General features: G+C 43.1%; 1 protein-coding gene across 1 annotated transcript in view; it reads right to left on the bottom strand.

Moving 5' to 3' along the window:
* Nucleotides 1-1,848: 1,848 nt before the first annotated feature.
* Nucleotides 1,849-14,170, bottom strand: part of aftphb (aftiphilin b) — a 34,655-nt gene continuing 22,333 nt past the window's right edge. Inside the window, exons 6-9 of the mRNA XM_063192838.1 lie at nucleotides 14,087-14,170; nucleotides 10,758-10,818; nucleotides 4,233-4,356; nucleotides 1,849-2,911 (exon numbers count right to left, since the gene is read on the bottom strand). The exon at nucleotides 14,087-14,170 is cut by the window's right edge and continues 21 nt beyond it. Coding sequence (XP_063048908.1) covers nucleotides 2,770-2,911; nucleotides 4,233-4,356; nucleotides 10,758-10,818; nucleotides 14,087-14,170 — 411 coding nt within the window. The 3' untranslated portion in view covers nucleotides 1,849-2,769. The remainder of the gene's footprint in view (nucleotides 2,912-4,232; nucleotides 4,357-10,757; nucleotides 10,819-14,086) is intronic.

Genomic DNA, 14,170 nt, shown 5'->3' with positions numbered 1-14,170 from the left:
TAAGGGCCCCTGTTAGTGCTTTTGGGCCCTCTTAAGGGCATCCATGTGTGTGTGTGTGTGTGTGTGTGTGTGTGTGTGTGTGTGTGTGTGTGTGTGTGTGTGTGTGTGTGTGTGTGTGTGTGTGTGTGTGTGTGTGTGTGTGTGTGTGTGTGTGTGTGTGTGTGTGTGTTTTGAGATACTTTGCTGGTGGGCGCCTGGGACCAAAACACAAAGACTTCTGAGAGTGATTTCAGCTAAAAGCCTCCCAAAATTTGCATACAATAGTGTAACCATAACAAATTGTTGGACTCTTGGGTTGGTACTTCTACTAATACATGCGTTACTTATACTTAAGTATAAGTACTTGGGTTGGTACTTATACTTTTTATACTCTTATTTCCTGTTTGTTTATTGTTTCATTATTTAATTTATTTATTTAAATGATCATTGTTACCTCCACCAAGGAGGTTATGTGTTTGGTTGTGTTGGTTTATTTGTCTGTAGCAGGATAGCTCAAAAAGTTATGAACGGATTTTGATGAAATTTTGTTGGAAATGACAAAAGGAACAAGTGATAAAGTTTTGGTGGTGATCCGGGATTTAAAAAAAGTTATACAGGATTCCACAGCGTGTAGATGTTATGGCATCAGTGACCCCATGACCTTAGTGGAGGTTTGCACTCTGTGGGTCTTTCTCAAAACCTAGGACAGTGTCCTTCCAAGTGTATCAGCCTAATTAGTCATGACCAGTGATTGGATACTTTTTGGTGAACTCTACAGAATATCCAATCACTGGGTGTGACTAATAAAGAGTATCCAATCACTGGGTGTGACTAATTAGGCTGATACACTTGGAAGGACACTGTCCTAGGTTTTGAGAAGGGCCCTCTGTGTGCATCTAGTCTTTTCATTCTGTGTATTGGTCCCAGTCTATGTGAAATTATTGGAGGCCTTTATGTCTTTGTGCTGTGTTGACTTGTGTCCCTGTTGTTATGTTGTTCTTATCATCTGGCGTCTCTTCGGAGTGTTATTTTATTTTAATAAAGAATAATGTTTTAAGGAAATAGACATTTTACAAGATTTCAATATATCTCACAGCCTATTCCTTCATAGTTTTTAGTTTTACACGCAAGGAACATCAAAACAACCCCAGTCAACACCCCACCCCACACTGAATGCTCTTCAGACTCGGAGTGTTTTAATACTTGCTACAACTCAATTTCCAATTTGGGGACAAATAAAACCTGAACTTAAACACCAGTTAGGTACATTGCTATAAGCTGTTTGACAATGTCTCACATTACCTAAGAGTTCAGATTTTGTACAATGTAAGTACATATAACGCATGTTGGTACATTTGTAGACTGCAAGCGGAACTTTAAAATAAATCAACGCTTTTGTCTTAAATTCTTAAATCAATCAACATGCACACAGTTTGTTTCATTTAAGGCTTCTGTTTATTGTGTTAAATACTAAAATAAAATCTCACACACTGGGTCTGGAAAAAGAGCACAGGCGTGTCATATGAAACCCTCTGACAGGTTCTTCAAGTAAAGGATTATTTTCCATAGGAACATCCCATCAAAGGCTTGCTTTCTATACATTGCTTCTGCTTTTTTTTTACAGGACACACAAATGCACAGCGCATGGTCTAAAAAGCACCATTTCACTCAGTCTGCTTACATCCATTTAATTAATTGTGTATTGTGCAAAAGTCCCTCTTTTAAACCATACAGTGATACGACTACGGAGAAATAAAAAGGAACGCGAGAGTATCGGAAAACAAAGATGAGAGAAAAGAAGAGAATACATATACAAAACAAACAAACAAAAGACAAAATGACAAAATAAAACAAGTTCAGAGAAAAAACAAAGTTCGTCCGCTTTCCCTTTTAATACATGTATGGATGGACTCGCCGGCAGCTCCTTCCAAGAGACAGAACTCAAGTCAAGGCACACATTAACAGACACATATACCGTACAGACGCATCAATGCTTTGGGTAAAGGCAGATTCTTCTTAGCAAACAGGTTTGAAAGATGACAGGCCTTTCTATGTACTGAAAATTGGGTAGGATGGATAAACTGGATTGATAATGTATACCATGAGGTATGTAGCAGAGTAAGATCATCCATGTCAGCATCCCTATTATGGGAGCAAAGACTGAGATGCTTTGTTCACAAACTGTGACAGAATTTTTTTTTTTTCATTTTAAATATTGCTTCGTACTAGTTGTCCTTTAACATCAACACCTACTAAGAAAAATATTAATAAATATACACTTCATATACAGACAGAAATCACAATGGTAGACGGGGAACAACGGAGTAAAATACTAAAAACCAAGTATAAAGAAAGTAGAAAAAAAGATACAAGGCTCCAAAAACAAAGAGAACATGGACAGACGGAGCGACATAACTCCAGCATCATGTGGCCTCAAAAGGTCACGTTGTGAGAAGGGGAGGCTGAGTAGGGCGTCAGGAGAGGAGAGGAGGCTGGGGAGGGAGGTGAGGAGAGGAGAGGAGGCTGGGTAGGGAGGTGAGGGAGGTGAGGAGAGGAGGCTGGGTAGGGAGGTGAGGTGGCTGGGTAGGGAGGAGAGGATGCTGGGTAGGGAGGTGAGGAGAGGAGAGGAGGCTGGGTAGGGAGGAGAGGAGAGGAGAGGAGGCTGGGTAGGGAGGAGAGGAGGCTGGGTAGGGAGGAGAGGTGGCTGGGTAGGGAGGTGAGGAGAGGAGAGGAGGCTGGGTAGGGAGGAGAGGAGAGGAGAGGAGGCTGGTAGGTAGGATAAGGAGGTCCTCATGAGGCTGCATCTGGAGGCTGCAGAGGAGTGAGGATGCTGGGGAACATCAGGACTTTGGCCCTCATGAAGGACAGGTCAGGAAGGACACTCAGGACACGAGTCGCCTCCTCACTCACACTCTCCTCCTTAGCAGGCCTCCTGGAACACACACACACACACACACACACACACACACACACACACACACACACACACACACACACACACACACACACACACACACACACACACACACACACACACACACACGGCAGAACAGACACCTATCAATTGTCTGCATGCTGTCCTAATGTACACAAACTGGTGCAAACACAGACACACCGATTAATTGCTAACATGCAGGCCATAGACATAATTCTACAAGTATGAAAAAAGACAGACCGGGACAAACTGTCTGACTCCGGAAATTATTATCCACTTGTATGAAACAAATGTGTTTATTTACCACAAGTATTTTTGCTGTGAATTTCAAATAAAAATGTATCAATATGACTGGACAAGAAATGTTTGGTGTTTGGAATAGGGGTGGGGTCCAAAAGGGGGACCAAGCTGAAAATGGCTTATGGCTTCACTCAGTTAGCGGTATATGGCTTTCAGCACTGGGGCAATAGATTTTATAGTATGGTCACTAAAACGGTTTATAAATCACTGCCATATGTTGTAAAAGCCCTCCTCCTTAAGACTACAGCAAAACACGGTGCATGTCATCAATAGCTGAAATGAATACCATATTACCATAATGACAAATCATGAGAGCATGCAAAGAGAAAAAATATGTCTAGCACCATCTGGTGGGCGGATTTATCTTAACAGAGCTTTGTAATCGAGCGTTAAGCACCGTGCACAGCAGTGCTATTCAACTTCAGTAGCACTACCCTGATGGCCGAGGTGCTAGACAGCTGTGGTCCCTTAATTAACCTTTAAGAGTGGAATGTTCGGGCAGTGAAAGTTCTATAGAATTCTGGGCGTCATTCAATACAATATGGAATTGTAGAATCTTGCATTGTTATAGAACGCATTCTTTTTATAGAATGCTCAAAAACCCACACTCTTAAAGGTTAAATCACTGATCTGAATTCAAAATGCTTTCATTATAGGACGGTCTGAGATGGTGACAGGAAGCGAGTGGGACAGAGAGACGGGGAGGGATCGGGAAATGACCCCAGCCGGACTCGAACCGGGGTCCCCGTGGGCATGCAAGCCCAGATGTAGGGGGCTTAGCACGCTGCGCCACAGGCCCCCCCGCCCAATCCAAAATTCGAAATGATCATGAGCAAACAAAAGGATCAAACTTTAAATGAATTCAACTGTGAAACATCATCTCTGTGTGTGTGTGTGTGTGTGTGTGTGTGTGTGTGTGTGTGTGTGTGTGTGTGTGTGTGTGTGTGTGTGTGTGTGTGTGTGCATGAGAGAGGGAGAGAGAGAGAGAGAAAATGCGTTCATGTGTGTGCTTGTGTACCTCGTGGAGGTGCTGTTCTGCTCCATGGTGGACATGAGGCGTGTGAAGGCGTCTGCGATGTTCTTGCCAGTACTGCTGGGCTCCAGAGGGCCTGTGGTCAGTTCATACAGCTCTGGATCCACACCTGAGTACAGCACACAGCAGCACACCCATTATGACAAGGTACACTAAACACAGGAGTCATGGGCCTGTCTGAAACGCTAGCTTGTTCACTCCATAGACATGCATTGTTATGTTTCTTTGCTGCACCATTGGCTATAGAGATGTAGCCAGGCTGTGCCCTCCTAGTGACGCAACAGCTTCAGCATTGCTACTATTGCTTATAGAGATTTGAAAGTCGATGATAATAATCAGGCTAATAGAGATGGGACATGAGGGTAGGTTATGATTGGACAGCTGTCGTTCTCACCGTGCATGCCCCTAAACGCTTCCAATCAGGATTTCAATGGTTTCGGTTTCAAAATTGCCGTGGAAGATTGTTCTTTTTTTTTAACGGTCATTGGAGTGCACTCCGTAGTGAACAAGTTAAGGTTTTGAATTCAGCCAAAGCACAGCAAAGACACTTTGCAACTGTGCAAACACAACACAAGGGAACTGCTACAAAAAGATCAGAGAGACATCTGCATAATGTCACTTAAACTAATCACAGTTACGGTAATGTCTCACTGGAAAAAACTTCCTCTGAAAGAAAAAAAACCCCATGCAGATACACCACGAGAAGCTTGCAAAAAGAAAAACAAGCTCTTTTTATAAAGTGCATGTCTGCTCAGGAAATGAAGAATGGAAAAAAAGAATAGCAGACATACAGTACTTACTGCGGCGCACGAGGAGCCATCCAGAGAAAAAGCCAAGAAAAGCAACCCAGACAACCCAACTCAAAGAAGTCGCAAAGGAGGAGAGAATTACTTCTCCCAGCTCAGAAACTCTTGAAAAGGTGACACACTGGGTAACTTTTGGAGCAATCTTACAGAGCACTTAACAACTCTGTTATTAAGGGAAACTATTACTCCTACTGCACAAGTCATTTCAATCAGAACTGAAATCAGCAATTTGTTTGGCATCCTTCCCAATCAAGAGCCAATCATGTTGTTGCCTGGCAACAGTGCTCAAATGGTTGCCTCATGATGAATCATGTGCCACTGAAGGTCGTTTATTGAAATTGAAGTTGGCTAAGACAATTTCATGTTTATCGTCACGTCATGTGTTGATGTTGTAGTTTCATATATGGAAGACAGTCATTTTTTTGTGAGTTGGAGGTAAGAACGCTTTAAAAACACACACAAAGGCACACTACAAACGCACTCCATGCAAATGTACATTAAAATGATATTGTTCTAGATATACAGGGTCTGGAACTAAAATGTACATTAAACACCTAACCTAGGGGTGGGCGATATGTCAAAAATGTCATAGAAGAGTCTCTGTTGTTGTGAAGAAGTCAAGATGGAACCATAAGGCAGATGTTCTGTTTGCTCTCGTAGCCTTTGAAAATGTGAAACCACCTTTAATGGGGGATTACTACTACCCTGCATTTTTGTCGCTAATGATGGGAAATGTATGCAAGGGGGAAAGACAAGTTAGTAGTACTGGCAAATGAGTCCACCTGCAGGCCTAAATCCTACTAGGAATTGTCCAAGTTGCACAGCAGGTTTAGCCTGGTGGAATTCTACGGTACAAATGGAGGAATGCTATGTGGAGCTTAGGAGTCGCCTGTTAGGTTTTAGCCAAGATCCTGGTTAAAGCCTTGGAGCCCCAGGCCTGATGGTACTGTCTGAAATACAGTCTTTGGTCTGCTCAGCAAAGCAAAGATGGCCTGTGTGTGTGTGTGTATGTGTGTATGCGTGGAGGGATGGAGAGAGACAGAGAGAGGCGGAGAGAGAGAGAGAGAGAGAGAGAGAGAGAGAGAGAGAGAGAGAGAGAGAGAGAGAGAGAAAGAGAGAGAGAGAGAGACAGAGAGAGAGAGAGAAAGAGGGAGAAAAGGGAGAGGGAGAAAGAGAGTGAGAGAGAGTGAGAGAAAGAAGACGGAGGGAGAGAGAGGCCCTTCTGTCTGACATTGGAGGACACCACACATTTTGACGTCTCCCCCCAGAAGTAGTCAGCAATCCAGGCCTTTTATACATCAAGGTCATAATAGTTGTTGCATTGTGGATAATAATGGGCATGGGAGGGACATTAGTTATACATGCGTGTTTCCCTGCTCAAAGTCATTAGTGTGTGTGACACTCTGGGTTGTGTATCTGTTTGGACACCACCAATTTGTCTGAGGTCACGTCATAACTTTGTCCTGGACCCAGCAGCAAAAGCCAGACACCACTCGGTTACCACAGTAGTCTCATTTGATTTCGTGTACTACTACAACGATCACTCCCCCTGCCTGTACTGTACTCATACATAGTAACACACGGGGACACATAATCTTAATGAGATTAGCAGAGAGATTTCTGGCCAGAACAAAAGCTTTAAGTAAACGCTGGCCTGTGAGAAGTATATGGAGAGAGTATATCTGGCTGAGAATGTGAGGGAGGGCATGAGCGTGCCACTCCATGGATCTCCCTGAACGCTGTGCTGAACATTATGTGCAAGCAGATTATGTGTGTGCATGCTTATGGGCATACAGTATTGTGAGTGTATTGGTGTGTGTGTGTGTGTGTGTGTGTGTGCATATGTTCTGACCTGCTGGAGGGGTACTACAGCCTGAGCTACTGTCCCCCTCCTCCTCCTCCTCCTTTACTGGCCCAAAGAAATCCAGGTTGAGCTCAAGCCCAGACATACACTCCGGCGTAGGAGGGAGATTAGGCAACTCTGTGTGTGTGTGTGTGTGTGTGTGTGTGTGTGTGTGTGTGTGTGTGTGTGTGTGTGTGTGTGTGTGTGTGTGTGTGTGTGTGTGTGTGTGTGTGTGTGTGTGTGTGTGTGTGTGTGTCACACATACACACACGACACAGGGGGGTACCATACAGGGTTAGCGTGTGTCCCATCGGGAGGCGTGTGCAAAAATAAATTAAAGAGGGAAGCGACACAAACATCATCAACGTCATAAATGATGGTGACATTAGGGGGACAGAGGCCACAGACAGAGGAAGAGGAAGAGGAAGAGGAAGAAGAAGGGGCTATCGGAGTACAAAGCATCATGGGACACTGAGTATTCCAAAGGGCAAAGAGAAAAACACTGCACACAGCACAGAAGGGTGGCATTCCAAAATAATGGTTAAGTGATAAATCTGGCCAAGTTAACTTACAGGAAGTGGTAAATCTGCCAATAGATAGCCCACAGGTGTCATTTTCTTTAAGAAAATTAGGAAGCCGGGCTCTTGTATTAGATGATTTACCACTACTTCAAACTGGTTTACTACTGTGCCAGGTTCTTGGAATACTCCTCAGCAGCCATAGAGTGTTCACAAGCAAGTAGAGCTCTATGATATGCATACACTGCTCAACCACAGAAAGTAACACTATGGGTTGAGATGTCAATCCTGGGTTGCCAAAGAACAAAACAAAGTTGACTGAATTAAGTCGCCGATTAACTCAATTTGAATGGTCATTATAATCAGGTGATTCAGAACTGGCTGTGTCACATTTCTGGCAGATTTTTTTTTTTTACTTTGTGAACCCGGTACTGACGTCTCAAATTATGGCTAATTTCATTGCTAGAGAAGAAGCAGAAGCCAGAGTGATTGAGGAAGAGTGAAGCGAGGAAGAGTGAAGCACGGAATGATTTACGTTTCCCATCTTTAATTTCAGAAAAGAACAGAAAGTAAAGAGTGCAGCTACTCCACAGAAAAGACAGATGTAAGAGGCAGTTTTTGGTAGACACTGTTCTTGTTTAATCAGAACAAGTAGTAAACAGGTCAGAGCAAAGGGTACAGACAGAAGTGCAATGAAACAGCAAAAGGTGCAGCTTAACTAGGGAGGCATTGGAAAAGTACAGTACAGATAGATTTTAAAATAATGGAAATAGGAAGTGAAAGACGTGGAGAGAAAGGAGGAAGAAAGGAAGGGGAATAGAGAAACAAGGAGGAAGAAAGAATTAAAGTAGAACGAGAGAGAGGGAGAGAGAGAGAGAGAGAGAGAGAGAGAGAGAGAGAGAGAGAGAGAGAGAGAGAGAGAGATAATGAAAGAGAACAAGCAAAATAACAACAACAAAAACAGAGATGGGGGTAAGGAGATGAGAAGAAAAGCTCACAGTATAACCTCTCCCTTGAGTTGGCCTTATATGGCTTTGTCCACTCCTAGCCTTGCTAGTGCACTGGCTCTACAGAGGGCATGTAAACAAACACAGCTACCCAGCGCTGCTGTGTGCCAGCCTTTTTGTGCTACAAACCCGTACTTAAACAAACACACACAAAGCACAACAGCCTGGTGCACAGATAAGATATGCAGCAGCAAAGTAAAAAATGCAGTGTGCATTCAACACTTAGAGAGTACTCTGGGACCAAATACATTTCTAGAGTCTAGAAGATGTTAAATAGACTCTCTAAGTGTTGAATTAACACTACAAAATACAACGCTTTTGAGAAACCCACCCCAGCTCTGTTTTTGAAGGTGCACCAGAAAGAAACCAGTGTATAATCCACCACATAACTACATTGATTAAGGGTAATTCATAATGGAAAGTGAAAACCCTGCCACCTTTTACATAGCTGACTACACTCAGCACAGCTCGCACACTGCCTGTGTTCAGTTCTCAGTTACTTCGTTTTCTTTTATGTTGGGCTCTTCAGCCTTCAGTGAGATAGGACAGTCAAAGATGCTGGACGGAAAAGAGAGATGGGGGAAAAAAAAAAAATCGAGAAATGACCTCAGGTCAGAATTAGAGGCGGGTCCCTGTGCAATGGTACTGTACGGCGCACTAGCCCACCAAGGCATGTTGCCCCCAGAGTGCTCAGCTATCATGAGATGACTCAGAGCTGGTTTGATGAACTCTGTGGTAGGGTTTCATACTTCCCACACTCAGAATTGACTCTGCTAATAACATACAGTGTTCATGGCAAGGCGCTCCAATGGAGAGCGAACAAGCAAATACAGGGATTGGACAAAATAATGGAAACACCTGTCATTTTAGAGTGCGAAGTTTCATGGCTCAAGTGGACCAGCCTGCTGGCCAATCTTCATTAATTTCACATTGCACCAATAAGGTGAAGTGTGAATATTCAATTAGCAGGGTAAGAGCACAGTTTTGCTCAAAATCTTGCAATGCACACAACATTATAGGTGACATATCGGAGTTCAAAAAGGAGAAATTCTTGGTGCGCATGTAACTGTTGCTTCTTTGACCGAGACAGCAAGTCTTTGTGATGTATCAAGAGCTACGGTATCCAAGGTAATGTCTGCATACCAGCAAGACGGATGAACCACATCCAACAGGATTAACGGTGGATAAAAAATGACAGATGCAAACTGGCTGCAAAATGGCTGTGGATGGATTTGTTCAACCCCTGTATATCCAGCACATATGGAATTAGATTTTTATTTATTTTGTTTAGTTCACAGTTGGCCATACAGTTGGCCTTTATGTAATAGGCAATTGTATTAGAGATGTGCACAAGCTACTGACTGACAGACAGCAATTTGGGCTGTGACGATGAGGACTCCTAAGCAATGAGTGATTGATGGAGCCCTCCGAGTGCTGCACTGTGCTATGCGGTTCCTGTACTGTGCGGTTCTTGCTGTACTGTACTGTACTGTACTGTACTGTGCTGACTTGCATAAAAAGGCCCGTGAGGTAGTGCATCATCTCCATCCTGGCATCTGCTCTACTTCGCACTGCCCATTAAAAATAGATGACTTAGATGGGGGAAGGAGACATGGAGAGGCAGAAACAGAGGGGGATAGAAGACGGAGAAGGGAAGAGAGAGGGGCGGAGGTCAGGTGACAAGAAAGGATGTGGGGGAGAGAGAGAGGGAGAGGGGGAGAGAGGGAGAGACAGAGAGAGAGAGAGAGAGAGAGACAGAGAGACAGAGAGACAGAGAGACAGAGAGAGAGAGAGAGAGAGAGAGAGAGAGAGAGAGAGAGAGAGAGAGAGAGCGAGAGCGAGAGAAAGAAAAAGAGAGCCTGCAATTTTCACAGTGACAGCGCAGAGATATTACCAAGACTAGGAGGCTCAGGGGAAACAAAGAACAAAAGGAGTAGGACAACCCAAACACCCTGCATAGAAGAGCCCACTCACAGTACAGTAGAGGAGCAGAGGAAAAGCAAAGGCAGCCAAATGAACTAGTGCAAATCTATACAAAGATAGGTCGACCGACACACAGACAAAAATACATAGATAGATAGATAGATAGATAGATAGATAGATAGATAGATAGATGGATAGATAGATAGATAGATAAGCATTTAAGGAGGTAGCAATGCAAAGGGAACAGAAGAGACAGAGCAAAGAGAAAGAGAGGAAAAGAAGACTGAGAGAGAAAATGATGGAGGGAAAAGAGAAGTGAAAGACAAAAGTGTGTCAGGAGTAGGAGCTCTGTCGGGCGTGCCGGGTGGCCTTAGCTCCAAGCCTACAGGAGGAGCCGCGGCGCAGGGACGTACCATCCGCTGGGGGTTTAAGGCCACTGCTACTCCAGTCAGGCTGCGCGCTCGACACCGCCTCCTGTGGGAGCCGAGGGAGAAGGACATCGAGACATACATATTCAGCTTCATGGAGTGAGCCTTGATCAGGGAGAGTTCTGTCTTTTCACCTTTTTCAACATAACATACTGCAACATAACATTGCAACTATGCTGCACATTGAAACTGTGCTGCCTATTGCCAAATTTGATCTTTTCATGAATATTTACTAAATCATAAACCAATATTTACTAGTATGACCAAAGTTTTGCAGCCAAAAATGCAAATTTCTGGAAATTCAAAAGGGCGGACCAGAGACGGTTTAAATGCAGAATAGAGAATCTTTGGGCGGACCATCGAGAAGATCCCCTTTTCATGTATGAACAATGCAAATTTCCCAGTCATAATGGATACATAAAATGTGATGGTAGTGGATATTCATGAAAAAGGTAACATTTCTGAATGGGCAGCATGAATTCTGGAAATAAACTACTGAAAATATTACACAGTGCACCTTTAAGCTTTATTCAGTATTTAAGTGAGTTCATTCTGAATGAAATGTTTCATGTAAACGTAGCCTATGTGTATCACAGTGACCCTTATTCTGCCAATGTGCTTAGATCGGCTATAGATGAGTTCTAAATGTTTGTTTTCCCCTGGCTGCGCGAACCTGGCTGCGCACAACTCAACCTCTGATTGTTGGAAACCGCTGTCGGTCAAAAAATTAGCTCACGTGGTTGGCTGCCAGTGTCTTGCCCCTCCTCATAACATTGTGTTTACAAACACTGTGAACCCATGCATAGTCCAAAGTTTGTGAAGAGAGCACATTCAGAGCCGCATCTCACCCTCTGACTAGCTAATGAAGCGCTGAAACAAATTTAGAAGCAACATTAAAATGAAAAACATAACTGCTTCAAATAGATAAATATTATAATAAAGGCAGTCCGTGCTACGCCACCACCACATGCCGTTTTCACTGCTCTAATTAGAACAAGAGGCGCCGTGCGATGATTAAGCACGAATGTTAATCAAAATGACAGGTGTGCGCGCGCGTGTGTGCCACAAACGATGATGTGCAAGATGAGGGCTACTTACTTAGGCTGAATTAATTAGGGTGAGGACTGATCAGGTGGCTTTAATTGCATTTTAATGAACAGCTAATTTGCAGCCGTGTGGTGATGGCCGTCAGCGTTAAGCTCTTCTGCCGTTTGGGTACTGGACTATGACATCCGGGAAGACCCGGTGCTCCCATTTCAGCTGCAGTTTTGATGGGCAAATCATTATGGACACAGCGGGGTGGGATGCTGTAAAATACTGATGTCGTATTTCATAATGCTACTCATGTCCAAAAAACACATTAAAAAATAGGGCAATGAGAAGCCGCTTACAAATGTGGATATTTTTAAAAACACATTGGTTTTAGCCTCTGGATTACACCTAAGCAGTTTTACAATGTTCATTTCAAAATTCTGGTTTAAAAGATATCCCATTTAGAGGGCTTAAAAATGCACCCGTCACAATGGATTTTTTATTTTTACCACATGTCGCATTTATACATAAACTGATTAAAAAATCAGCATTTAAAAATATCCATATAGGTGTAACCAGGACCTGAGATAAGTTAAAGCCTGCACATCAAAACGTCTGGCCTGGGAGAAGGACCAAATCGGCACAAACAAATGAAGAAGAAAAAAAGTCTGCTTCAAACCAGATTTTTTTTCTTTTTTTTAATTCATTCTGTGAAATTTCGGATCAATTGACCTTTTCTCAATTCTGCAGAAGGGTTCATTCACTCAAAACAGATTGCTTTTTTTCTTTGGATAGGTGGATGAATGGATGGATGGAGACAAAGTAGCTTCAATTCATTTTTAGCAGATGCCAGGTATTTGGCAGTGGAGAGATGGGTGAATTATGGCATTGCCAACTAGGCGAGATGAAAATAGGAGATGCGATCTATTTTAGGCAAATGCTGAGCACCGCAATATGGCGACTGCCACAGGGGGAGTCAGGGGAGAGTGAGCATTCAGCTGAAGCGAGAGAGATGCTTAACTGTACTGTGGCGTGACAAAATCTAAATTCTATTTTAGTTCTACTCTATTCAAGTGGCATTTCAACTCATTGCTATGTTCTAAGAGTGATCATCCAACTCTGTTATACTTCCAAACAATTTTAGTTCACAGTTTGTAAACTCAAACTAATGTTTTTTTTATTTTGAATATCTAGCCAGCTTGAATATTTAATCACGTTTCATTAAGAACTGCTGGACTGCATGTTCCTATTTTTATTCTGGCTGCCTGTGTTAACAGGATTTCACGGAAGACAGTTTGTCTGATTCAGCTGGTTGATCTGAGGGCATGTCTTTATGATTGAGTGAGCATGGCATAATGAGGGGCTGCAGATTTTGCCGTTTAAATGTGTGCCAACACTATAATCACAGAATTGCTTGCAGTTTCAGAACCTATCAGCAATGCAACTAGAAGCAGCGGCCAGCTGTGAGTACACACACAGTACACCAGTGATGGTGCGGAATCAAAAATGAAAGGTCCAAAGAGAGATAAGACTTTATAGCAGTTCATAAGCATGATGTTTCTGTCAGAGGGAGCATTTATCAGTTTAATAGAAGTTAAATATTTATTTTAGGTCCAGCCCAATGCCTGGTGTGTGCGTTTGGAATACTTCAGTGCCTACCTGAGAGGGTTTGGATTACACAGTAAGCCTATGTAGACGAGAAGGCATAAGGAACCGCACTTTGAGGATTTGTTTTAGATTTCTGCCTTTGTGTCGTGACATGGAGCAGCTACTTTGATGCCTTTGGAAGAGTAAATGAATGCACATCCCACCTCACTGAGACCAGGTGCAGTACAAAGGTGTCTTTTTCAACTGAGAGAATGAAGTCAGCACACTTCAACTCTGACTGAAGGTCTACTTAAAGACATACAATGTTTTGACCCATCAGGCATAAAAACGTTGTATGTCTTAAACAATGTTCAGTCGGAGTTGCACTATGAGGACTTCTACTATGTCTGGTATACAGGATGTCTATCAATTGCTACGTTTACCTACGGCTACGTTACCAATTAATTCTGAATAAAGCTCAATTCTACTTTGAAAATGTCAGGTAAACACCTTTTAATTCGGAATTAAAGGAGAGATCTAAGTAAACTCGACGGAACCATTTAATTCTGAATCATTAATTCTGAAATAAAAACATCATGTAAACGTAGTGAATGACCCATTAGCATCAGGCACCTACTTTGGTGTGTTTGTATAGGATGCCTGCCTGTGTCAGGTGGCATAGGGCACCTACGTACCTTTGAGGGTCTGGACGGGGAGCCAGGAGGTACTTGTGCTGAAGCAGCCACTGGTACAGCAGCTGAGGTGGGATTGACTGCATC

This window comes from Engraulis encrasicolus, unplaced genomic scaffold (genome assembly GCF_034702125.1).
Source record: "Engraulis encrasicolus isolate BLACKSEA-1 unplaced genomic scaffold, IST_EnEncr_1.0 scaffold_25_np1212, whole genome shotgun sequence".
Classification (NCBI taxonomy): Eukaryota; Metazoa; Chordata; class Actinopteri; order Clupeiformes; family Engraulidae; genus Engraulis; species Engraulis encrasicolus.
This window is presented reverse-complemented; position numbering and strand designations above follow the sequence as displayed.